Below are 10,711 nucleotides of genomic sequence, written 5' to 3'. Positions count from 1 at the left end.
CTCCCCCCCAAGGCATGGCCCCCAACGCCGATTTCCTGGCGCAGGTCAAGCAGCAGTTCCCAGAGCCGGGCGGCCAGGTCGTCGTGGTGAGATACCACTGGGGTCGTCGTCTTGGGAAATTTTGCCGTTGTACAAAAATTCTGTTCACCTTGCACTTGTCACGGCTTGGTTTTTGAATGGCTTCCATGCTGAGGGCTTCGCTAGACCAATGGGTTCAAACTATGGCCCCTGGCGCCCCCTGGGGCCCCAAAGTCACCTCAGCCGGCCGCAAGGCGCCGGCTTGCCGCCCGCCCGCAGCAAGCTTGGGCCCCCATTGCGCGCTGCTGCGGGGTTGTGCGTCGTCGATTGTGGGCCGCTTGGGGCGCAGCAGAGCGGGCACGGCCGGCGGCGCCGGCTGGCTACGCCTGGGGCACACGGGCACTCACACCCGCGGCCCCGCATGAGCGGCCTGCTTGCTGCGCGCACAGGCGCGGCCCTCCGCCTGCCGCGCCTCGCTCGCATCTGCGCGCCCCGTCGGCATCCCATTCCCGGGCCGGCCCCACGTGCTGGCCCGCAACCCTCCGGCGCCCCCTTGACACACACACACACACACACACACACACACACACCGCGCAGGGCTGCAAGAGCGGCCGGCGCTCCGCCGCGGCAGCTTCCGTCCTGTCGGACCATTTCGACGAGATCATTGACCTGGACGGCGGTTATGACGCGTGGGTGGCGTCAGGGCTGCCGACAAAGCTGAGCGGGTGACGTCACGGTGACGTCATCGGGATGACGACATCTTTTGTGCGCTCTTGCGATGCTTTTCGGCTGGACGCGTGTGTTTTTTTTTGGTGCGTGAGTGTTCTGAGCGGCCAGCAGTGTTCTGCCAGACGGGGGTATTGTTACACGATGCCTCCCAGCTGTACGCAACGGTCCGACGGCGGCAGCCAAACCTTGTTGGTAATAAAAACGGCCGAATCAATTGCAGTTTGGTCAGCGAGCACGTTATGAGACAAGCAAAGCCAGGGACACAATCTAACCAAGCGCAACAGGCGGGCGGGCGTCCCTGTCATTACGGCCAGGGCGCCCGCAGACCGCAATACAGCGGCACCGCTACCTGCAGCAAGACAGCCAGCAGAGGGCGGCCGCCGGCGCCAATGTTATGGCAAGCCTTCTGCCCCTGCTTGTGGCGGCCGGCAGCCGCCCCGCCCTCGTCCCTGCCCCTGCCGACGGCGCCCGCGCTAGCGTGCCGCCCGTACGTGCAAAGCGTCGCGGCGCCCCACAGCAGCCACGCCAGCAGCCAGCGCCGCCACAGGGCCCCCATCAGCCAGAGCGCCGCGGCGCCCGCTGCCGCGTCATACACACAGACCTCCACCGCCGCCGCCGCCGCCGCGCCGCGGCACCCGGGAAGCGCTGCCATCAGCAAGCCCACTAATGGGCCGTCTGCAGCGGCAGCGACCGCACCCGCTGCCAGAAGGTGACCTGGGGCGGCCCAGCCGCACGAGGCGGTGCCGCTGTTTAGGTGCCGCCGCCGCCGCCGCTGGGCCCATCGAACGCAGGCCCAAGCCAGGAGCAACAGCCACCCTAGGGCCAGCCATGCTGCTGAGGTGGCGCCGCACCAGACGCCCCATCTCGCCGCCTTTGCAGGCGGCGCGCCGCCCGCCAGCGCCGCCCACGCCGCGCGCGCCAGCCCCGCCGCCGCTCCTCTTAACGCGCCCGCCGTGCGTGACTGCGGCGCCGCGCGCGCGCACGCGCGCGCGAGCAGGCGCGGCGCCGCGCGGGGCGCGGACAGAAGCAGCGCCGCGTGCGCGCAGCAGCGGCCGCAGAGGACCGCGGAAGCAAGGCGCGCGTCCGCGTCCGCCTGATCCGCCGCCGATATGAACAGGCGCGCCGCGGCCCCTATCGCCCGCAGCTCCCCTTCGCAGAGCCGCAGCAGCGCGGCCAGCGAGGCCTGGGCCGCGGCCGCGCTGCGCGCGACAATACTGACGTCGCTTCGGGCGCTCGCGCAGCGCGGCGCGGAGGGCGTCGTTAGATCAACAGCTCGGTGCCACCAATCCATGCGCAGCGCGGGCTCATGTTGCGTTACAGTATTTGTGGCTGCCCGACGTGCCCGCCGCGCCACGGCAACGCGTTATCAGCACGGGGCGGTCGGCAGGCGCACGCGAGCACGCATGCGGGTGACGGTCCGATGCGCTGCGCACCTGCGGACAGCACGCAACTCTTGACAAATGGCATCGCTCCTTTCCAACAGCGCCACCAGCAGCCGGTTTGTCAGGGCCTGCTGAGCCACAAGTCCCTGCAGCAATGCAGCAGCATCCGTGCCTGCTGCTCGTGGTGCGGACCTGGGCCAGCCTCCACACGATGCTAATAGCGCCATGGTCCCGTCTTACGCATTTATGAAACGAGAAATTTATCAGATGTTTGGCCCGCCTGCAGGCCTGCAGCCCGCATATTAGATTCGGGTGCAATCACGCGAAACCGTCGGCATGCGCATAGGCGTTTCAAGCCATGTACCATCACAACTATGAGTGCTTGCCAGTGAATTGCAAACTGACAGGCCGCGCGCTGCTTGGGACGAAAGGGGCCACCATATTACTAGGCCTTTGCCACCACGCAACTTGTTGCCACGGGCAACATGCCTGGCTGCATCACATTTGCCAGAGGTGGCGCTGCTCACATCTGAGTCAGAGTTTGGCAGGTACAGCAATGGGCACATGTACAGTACTGCACTTTCACTTTACAACTCATTTTGTATGCTAATTTGATTGTGCCCAAGTGAATGCCATTCGTTGACCTCGACATTCTTCACGGAACTGCTGACCTGTTGGCAAGTACACCTTTGGTTTGCGCGTGCATAACTACGTCACATTTCAAACTGTATTGACTGGACACACCACCACCCTGACTACTGCCGAAATATTCATGATTGGATGTTACATCGCCGTCTACTGCCTCAGCCTCTCCAGAGGGGGAGGGGAGGGGAAAAACGGGGACATGTGCCAAGGGAGGGGGCGGGGGCGCTCGGAGAGCATACAAAGAGGGACGAGCGGGGAATACAGGTGTTCATCTCTTCTCTGCCACAGGCAGAGAACCCTCAAAAAAGAACAACTTTGGGGAAAAGCGCACAACACATATTCACACGGACAGGCCAGGAAGAGTTTACTGGGGAGTGAACTTGGTGGCGAAGGCCCAGGCGTTGTTCACGGAGGGGTTGGCCAGGTGGGCGTCCAGCTGTGGGTGGTGGTGGTGGTGGCAAGGAGGGAGATCAGTTGACAGCTGGTGGTGGTGGCCACCGTCCGGCTTGCCACAGCACGACACACTCTGCGTCCATGCTGCAACAGGCTGAGCTTGTTATGCACCTGTCAATATCTCGTCACACACCATCAGGAGTGTCATTCACGCGCACATCCCACAGGCCCTTGGTACTCACGTTGGCGATGGGGCCGGCACCGGTCACGATGGCCTGCACGAAGAAGCCGAACATGGAGAACATGGCCAGGCGGCCGTTCTTGATCTCCTTGACCTTGAGCTCGGCGAAGGTGTCGGGGTCGTCGGCCAGGCCCAGGGGGTCGAAGCTCTCACCGGGGTAGAGGGGGTCCAGGCCCTCGCCGGCCGGGCCGCCGTTCACGCGGTAGCCCTCGATGAGGCCCATGAGGAGCACCTAATGGTTGGGACGTGGTGAGGCCAAGGGTTCCGAGTCAGACACGTGGAAGAGATGAGCAGTTGCACAACTACTCCTGGCATCGCTGCTGCATGGCATGCTCCGGAATGTCATGCTACTGCCGGCGAGGAAGGCGTGTGCAGGCTGCGAGTGACCCCGGCTGCACCCTGCAGCGCACCTGGGTGGCGAGGGTGGCCAGGATGGACTGGGCGTGGATCAGGCTGGGGTTGCCCAGGTAGTTGAGGCCGCCGTCGGCGAAGATGGCGCCACCGGCCTTGTACCAGACACCGCCGGCGGGGATGCTGGGGTTGGACTTGGCCAGCAGCTCGGGAACGACGCTGCCCAGGGCGCCGAGCATGGCCCAGCGGGCGTGGATCAGCTCCAGCTCGCGGTAGCGGCGGAAGGTCTCGGGGTCTGCGTGGTGGGGGGGTCACAGGGTTGGCAATGAGACACGAATGGCCTACACGCGGTGCTGTGGACGCTCAGCAGTGGACCAACTGTTGTGAGGGCAACGCAACGCCTGGGTAGGCACACCGCTCCACTGGCTGTGTATTCCAGGCTCAGCTGCCAAGCCTGGCAGCACCAGGTCCCTCAGCTCGTAACTATCCCCCATGCACCCTCTCGACTGCACCCTCCACTGTGTTCACTCACCAGCCGACAGGCCAGCGGTGTCCCAGCCGTAGTCGCCGGGGAACTCGCCGGTGAGGTAGGCGGGGGTGGAGCCAGCCGAGAAGGAGCCTGTGCACGGGCAGCGCAGGGGGGGTATGCTCAGCTGTTGTGCTGTGGCGTGGGGCGAGCTTGTCAATGGCCACCCTGAAGGCGCTACGCAGGCACTGATGCAATCCCAGCAGGTGAAGATCTGATGAAGTGCCCACGCTGGACGGCCTGGCCGGAAATTGTGTAATTGGTATAGGTGATTGACATCGCGATTTCTTGGGTTCTGGGGACGCGGATGCAACATGGACCCAGTGCCAGAGAACCTCGGGCCTAGCACGAGATGCTCACCCAGGAAGGTGGGGCGGTCGGGGCCGTACCACTCGAGACCCTTGGAGGCGGTCTTCTGCAATTATTTGGTTGCAGGAGTGCAGGAGAGGGAGGCCCGAAGTGAGCATCGAGTCTGACCGTTCCGCAGTTTGCGGCCAGTTTTGCAACGCTCGCCCGCAGAGAACGTCGTATTGAAGGAGCGCTCGCACCTTGACAGCCTTGACGGCCTTGGTGGCCTTCTTGGCGGCCTTCTTGGCCTGCACGTTCACCGCGCGAGAGCGGGAGAGAGTGGTCTGCATCTTGCCGAGCTGCGTGTAGAAGTACGGAATAGTGATCAAAGAGAGTGTGCGTTGGGAACCGAGCGGGACGAGCTATATGGGCCAGATGCTTTGGGGGAGACAGGGGGGCGGAAGAAGCGAACGATTTGATCTCCTTTGCCCGCCCGTATCGTGCGGTTCAGTGGCCGAGGCTGAACCTCGCAGCGCCACAAAATTTTATAAAGTCCAATCAACATCGTTGCCCTCGCGCTACAGCTCCCTGCGCAGCCCCGCTGCTCTACCGCCAGTTCGGCCATTGTGTGCTGTTGCACCATGCGGTGGCAGCGCCGCTGCTGCGGGCGGGAGCCCTCTGCGGCCCCACTGTTGCGGCGTCGGCAGGCAAACGCCGGCGTGACAGAGCACACTGGTGCGCACAGCCCTCGATCAGCTGTGCTTGGGCAGGCCGGGCCGTGCAGCGCCAGGTTGCGGGTGTCGCCCCCCCCCCCCTTCAACAGGGGCCAGGGGCCCCCCGGTGACCCCTCCTCAAGGGCAGTGGATCAACGACACCTCGTTCCAGGGTGAGAGGGAAGACAATTCCCCGCATGATTCAAATTGTTCACAAGTTGTGGGGCCTTGAATTGGTTTGAGTTGAGGGTTGACAATTGCGCCAATTTGCTCAACTGCTGTTGAGTGGGAGTTGGCTGTCGCACGAACAACCCCACTCACACACGATGATGTGGGTTCCAAGGCTACTTTTCTCTTGTACTGTATGTGACCACCGCGCAGTGGCTGCGCTGACAGCCCCCCTCTTCCGTTGTCACACTGAAGGCACAGTGTTGAGGCAGGGCGCAGGTGCTGCCTTGATATAGCGAGTTGCACAAAGCAGGGGGGGGCTCATGCCTTGAGACCCCTTTCGGAAGGTTTCATTTCTGTGTTACACCTGCAGCCCTCTGGCTGGGGCTGGAGGGCCTCAATACCAGCGCTGCGCTTCCAATTTGGCACGGCGCTGCAGCTGGTGTGGTGATCGGGGCAAATGGTACAAGCTGCATGCGCCATGGCGCACTTCCTTGACAAAAGTGCTGCCAGGACACGGCTGCTCTGGTCCAATCAGGCTGATGAAAAATGCATCAGACAGGCATGGCTGTTGCTAGGGCCCCAGCAGCTTGTCCTGCTGTACAGTGTGCTCCCAACAACAATAATCGATGTGTGGGAACCCGCGAATGTTGTGCGCAACCTGGAACACATGGGCTAGTCAAGGAAAGCAGTACGATGGGCGCACTGCAGCTCACTGTGGCTGGCGAAGGCCCTTTGTGGGGTGATTGGTGACGGTACGTCCGCCCGAACACTGCGCCGGTTGCGACGCGACAGCCTGATGCCTGCTTTATACGACACACCCCGCATGTTGCACCACCTGCTGCATGCCATCTTGCCAGCTTACGTGAAAGGCGCATGGCATTTTCTTGCCTCCCAAGTCATGAGAGCAAAAAAGAATACAAGCTGGCAGTCCTGGCAACATTACCGCAGCAGACTTGGGACCTGCCAGCAACCATTTGCTGGCACTGTGCAAGGTAGAGTGTGTGTGCTTGCGAGGGCGCAACTGACTCTCATCACCGCCCTTTTGAAAGACAGGCTGGAATGTTGGCAGACAGTTCGTGCCGGGGACCTGCCACCACCTTGACCAATGTGGTCTCGCCAATGCTGACCCAGCGTTCAAGGACCCAACCTTCAGGTGGGAAAGTCGCACGAGCTGCCACAGCGAGGCCGTGCACGGCTGCCATCACAGCATAAACAATATGCCAACAAGCATCTGCCGGATCGATCACGCAGTTTCGGTGCCGCCCCGCGGTTTGGGCGACCAAAACAGCGAAGCCTTGCGATCTCAGTCTCGATAGCACCGTGGTTCTCTAGTTCATTGTTTGTGCATTGTTTCAGCGGCAGCTGCGGCCTGCCGACTTCGTTTCGTTGTTATCCCCAGTCACCGCGTTACATCAAGGCGGGTTCCTGGACTTGGACGCGCTTAGAGAACCGTGCCGACCGCTATATTGGCGAATATCTGCGTTATAATGCATAACGCTCAGCTACGTGCCCAGCAGGCGCGCCTGCGCACCGCCAGGGGACACGGCCAGCCGCGCCAGCGCTGCGTCGGCCGCGCTGCAGCTCTGGCGCCGCGGGCTGTTCTGCAGGCGCGCGGCCGGTCATTTGCAGCAGACCAGGTCAATGTGAAGCGGCCAATCGGGGAGGGCGCATATGGGCAGGTCTTTGAGGTGATCCATCCCGCCTGGCGACGCGGGGAGCCGGGGGTTGGGGGGGGCCTGGGTCAAAGGACCACTTTTGCATGGGGGCCTTGCCCCACACGCGCCAGCTACGTGATCGCACATGCGTGCGGTCGCATGACACTACCGCACCGAGATCGTCGACCCGCAGCACCGCGGGCGCCGCGCATGCGGGGCCAAACACCCCGCCCCGCCCCGCATGGCGCCGTCCAGCTGTCGCGCGGCGCGCGCCCCCGCGCCCGGGCGCCTTGATCCCAATATCCTTTCAAGATTTGACGGCCTGTATGACGCTAAAACCTAACAGGGCCTGCTTGATTTGGGTGGCGAAGAGCTAGAGCGCGTAGTGCTGAAGAGGGTCAAGCGATTCGTCCAGGTGAGCCCCGTATGTGCGCATGCACGCGTCCGCATTCGCGCATGCACGCGTCCGCATGCGCACGCGCGCCCAAGCTGTCAACCTCTGCTCAGCCAAGGCGCCAGCCCCGGCGGCGCGGCGGTATGGGGGCAAAGACCCTGCCGCGGCCGCGCGCGCGCGCGCGCGATCTGATCACCAACCGACCCCGCCGCCACACAGGACGGCGCCCCCTCGCGCCGCGCGACCAACCCACCGACCCCGCCTCCCGCCCCGCCCCTCGTATCCCACTGGATTGCAGGGCGCTGAGGAGATGGTCGCGATGGAGCACCTCATCAACGTGACGGCGTCTAAGGCGGCGCGCGGCGGCGTGGCCGAGTTCATGGGCTACTGCGAGGTCGAGGAGCACGAGGCGTCGCGCAGCCTGACGCCTGGCCTGTGGCTGGTGCGCGCGTGCGCATGTGCTCGTGTCCTCGGGGAGGGTCCGAGCAGCGGGCCGCGGCTAGCGCCGGCGTGCGCGGCTGGGCTGACGTGTGCGCCGCGCTGCCAGCTGCCTGCAAGGAGTAGCCGGGGGCTCCAGCTAAGTGCGCGGGCGGGGCAGAGCGCCTGCGCCGCGCCCCAGCTTGCACCTGCCGCACACGGACGGCCGGGCGGCTGGGTTTGCTGACGCGCAGACGTTTGAGCCTCCCTGCCTTGTGTCGCAAACCAGGCGGCTCCCGGCCTGTGCCGCGCATCAGCGCTGCCCGGCTGCGCCGCCCCCCCCCTCTCACCGGCTCGCGCGCCCATGCGCCGCGCCCCCATGCCGCAGGTGTGGCGCTACGAGGGCATCAATACTCTGGCGTACTACCTCCGCCGCCGCGACGCCCTGCAAGCGCTCGCGCGTGATCTGGACGTGCCCGAAGATCTGGTGATCCCGGTCGCGATGCGGCAGCTGCTGACAAGCCTCGCGGCGCTGCACGCGGCCGGCCTGGTGCACAGGTGCGTGCGGCGGGGGGGGGGGGGAGACGGCTGCACCAGGCCCCGCCGCCACGGGTCCCATCTGCTGGGTGCGCCGCGCGAGTCCGCACGGGGCCCGGATGAGAATCGCCGTCGCTGCCTTGCTCAGGCACCGCCGCGCCGCTCAATGCGCGAGGGTCCCCTGCTTCGCTCCCATGATGGACTCCGCTTCGTTGAACCCGCAACGCCCTCCCAAGGGATGTGAAGCCCCACAACATCATTCTTTCCGAGACCGACAAGCGCCTCAAACTCATCGACCTCGGCGCCTGCGCGGGTGAGGCACCCGCGGCGGGCTGCTCGCATCCCGGGGCGGCCGCCTGTCGGCTCATTGGGCCGGCCTGGCGCCTGTCGCGCGCGGATTCTTTGGCTGCCTGGCGCCTGCAGGGTCGCGGCGTGCGCCATCTGCGCCGTTGGGCCGCAGCTGCGTCCCTCCGGCCCCCGCGCTCGCTGCGCATTGCACAATGAGCACAGTTGCCACTGCCCCCTCCCCAACCCCGTGTCTGTCGCCCGTGCCCCTGCCGACCTGCAGACCTGCGGAGCGGGACGAACTACACCCCGGAAGAATCCATTCTTGACCCCTTGTACTGCCCCCCTGAGCAGGTGCGTTGATCCCAGGCTGATTAAGGCATGGTTGAGCCTTTGCACCGCCAATACCTGCTTGACTCCAGCACAATCAACTTGCCAGTTACTAGGATGATCCAACCTGCCAGCAGCAACCGACCCCCGCTCCGACCTACTCTTGAAACCCCGACCTGACCCGGTACTGCCGTCGCAACCGCCACCCCCGCCCGACCCCAGTTTGTCCTGCCCACCGACAGCCCCCACCTGGCCAAGTCCTTCGTCGCGCAGGCGTTCGGCCCGGTGCTCTGGGCGCAGCACAAGCCCGACAGGTTCGACACCTGGTCTGCCGGCATCATCCTCATGTGCCTCGCGCTGCCCAGCATGCGCTCGTCCCGCGGCCTGGGCGTCTTCCTGCAGGAGTTCCGCTGGTCAAAGTACGATCTTGACCGCTGGCGCGCGACGAGCCGCTGGGCCAACGCGCGGGACCTGGCGTTGCTGGACGCGGACGAGGGGGCGGGGTGGTCGCTGGCGCGCGCGCTGCTGCGGCCGCGGAGCATAGAGGTGGCGGACAGCGGGGTGGTGAGCTTCGTGAACAAGGGGGAGCAGCTGCGGCTGTCGGCGCCAGAGGCGCTGAAGCACAGGTGGGGTGGAGCTGTGGCACATTCCGGGGGAGGCGCAGCGCGGGCCGAGGGCGCCTGTCGGTTTCGCTAGCGCCGCAGCGTTTGTTTGCCGCAGTGACCCTGTTCCGAGTCGGCTTTGGGGGCCAGCCAGGCGCGGGCGCGGCGGGCGCTGCGGCATGCGCCGCCGTGCGGTGCGGTGCGCCTGCTCGCTCGTGCCTTGCACCTCGCGTCTGCGCACCAGACTCCCAGACAACTCGCTAGCGTTTCAGCTGCGCACACAGTAAATATGTATAAGATCCTCACCAGCCAAACTAATGCTGCTGCCGCCCGACCAGGTTCCTACGTGGCGCGCGGCAGCTGGAGCGGGAGCGCGGCGGCGCGGTGACGTCATCGTCTGACTCCCCCCTGTCGACCTCCGACCCCCGGGACGACGACGAAGGCACCCTGTGGATGAAGCTGGGCGGAAGCCGCCGCACCAAGCTCGGCGGCAGCCCCGGCGGCAGCGCGGCCCGCGGCGGGACGCCCGGCGGCGGCAAAGCCGGCGGCACCTATAGCGGCGGCAAGGCGGCGGGCACCTACAGCGGCGGCAAGGCTGGTGGCACATACAGCGGCGGGCGGCGCGTGGGCTCCGGGACGGGCGCGGGCGGGCGGGCCGTGCTGACGCCAAAGGGCGCCCCGCCGCCGCCCGACAAGCGCGCAGCGTACGCCGCCGCCGCGGCGGAGAAGCGCGCCGCCGCCGCTGCGGCGGCCGCGGGCGGCGCTCGCGCGGGTGCGGGCGCGAGGCGGGAGCGGCAGGCCGGGGGGCTGTTTGGGGCGGCGGCGGGTGTCCTGCGGGGGCTGAGGGAGAGCTTGGTAGACCTGGAGGCGCGCATCTCCCAGGCGGCCGACGAGACCGAGACCCAGACGACCAAAGTGCGGCAGCTCGAGGCCAAGGCGAGTGCCCGAGCGGCGCGCGGCGCCCGGTCGTTCCGGTAACAGTGGCTCGGCGGCTCTCAACGGCCCAGCGGCCGCGGCGACGCAGCGGGGGGTGG

General features: G+C 65.7%; 3 protein-coding genes across 3 annotated transcripts; 1 reads left to right on the top strand and 2 right to left on the bottom strand.

Moving 5' to 3' along the window:
* Positions 1-1,051: 1,051 nt before the first annotated feature.
* On the bottom strand, positions 1,052-2,038 carry MNEG_8836 (hypothetical protein; the record flags this gene model as incomplete). The annotated part of the gene is made up of 1 exon (XM_014042695.1): positions 1,052-2,038. One exon carries the CDS (start codon positions 2,036-2,038, stop codon positions 1,052-1,054), a length of 987 nt encoding a protein of 328 aa, XP_013898149.1.
* Positions 2,039-3,138: 1,100 nt separating this feature from the next.
* On the bottom strand, positions 3,139-4,923 carry MNEG_8835 (Chlorophyll a-b binding protein of LHCII typeI; the record flags this gene model as incomplete). The annotated part of the gene is made up of 6 exons (XM_014042694.1): positions 3,139-3,210; positions 3,410-3,640; positions 3,819-4,054; positions 4,292-4,378; positions 4,646-4,700; positions 4,834-4,923. 6 exons carry the CDS (start codon positions 4,921-4,923, stop codon positions 3,139-3,141), a joined length of 771 nt encoding a protein of 256 aa, XP_013898148.1.
* A 2,021-nt stretch (positions 4,924-6,944) lies between these two features.
* Positions 6,945-10,655, top strand: MNEG_8834 (putative Serine/threonine-protein kinase SNT7; the record flags this gene model as incomplete). The annotated part of the gene is made up of 8 exons (XM_014042693.1): positions 6,945-7,145; positions 7,459-7,527; positions 7,805-7,948; positions 8,312-8,481; positions 8,697-8,773; positions 9,029-9,099; positions 9,298-9,701; positions 10,016-10,655. The coding sequence occupies 8 exons, from the start codon at positions 6,945-6,947 to the stop codon at positions 10,653-10,655; spliced, it is 1,776 nt and encodes a 591-aa protein (XP_013898147.1).
* Positions 10,656-10,711: the final 56 nt, after the last annotated feature.

This window comes from Monoraphidium neglectum, assembly GCF_000611645.1.
Source record: "Monoraphidium neglectum strain SAG 48.87 unplaced genomic scaffold scaffold01726, whole genome shotgun sequence".
In the NCBI taxonomy this organism is placed as follows: Eukaryota; Viridiplantae; Chlorophyta; class Chlorophyceae; order Sphaeropleales; family Selenastraceae; genus Monoraphidium; species Monoraphidium neglectum.
Note: the sequence above shows the minus strand (reverse complement) of the source record. Positions and strands in the feature narration are given on the sequence as shown.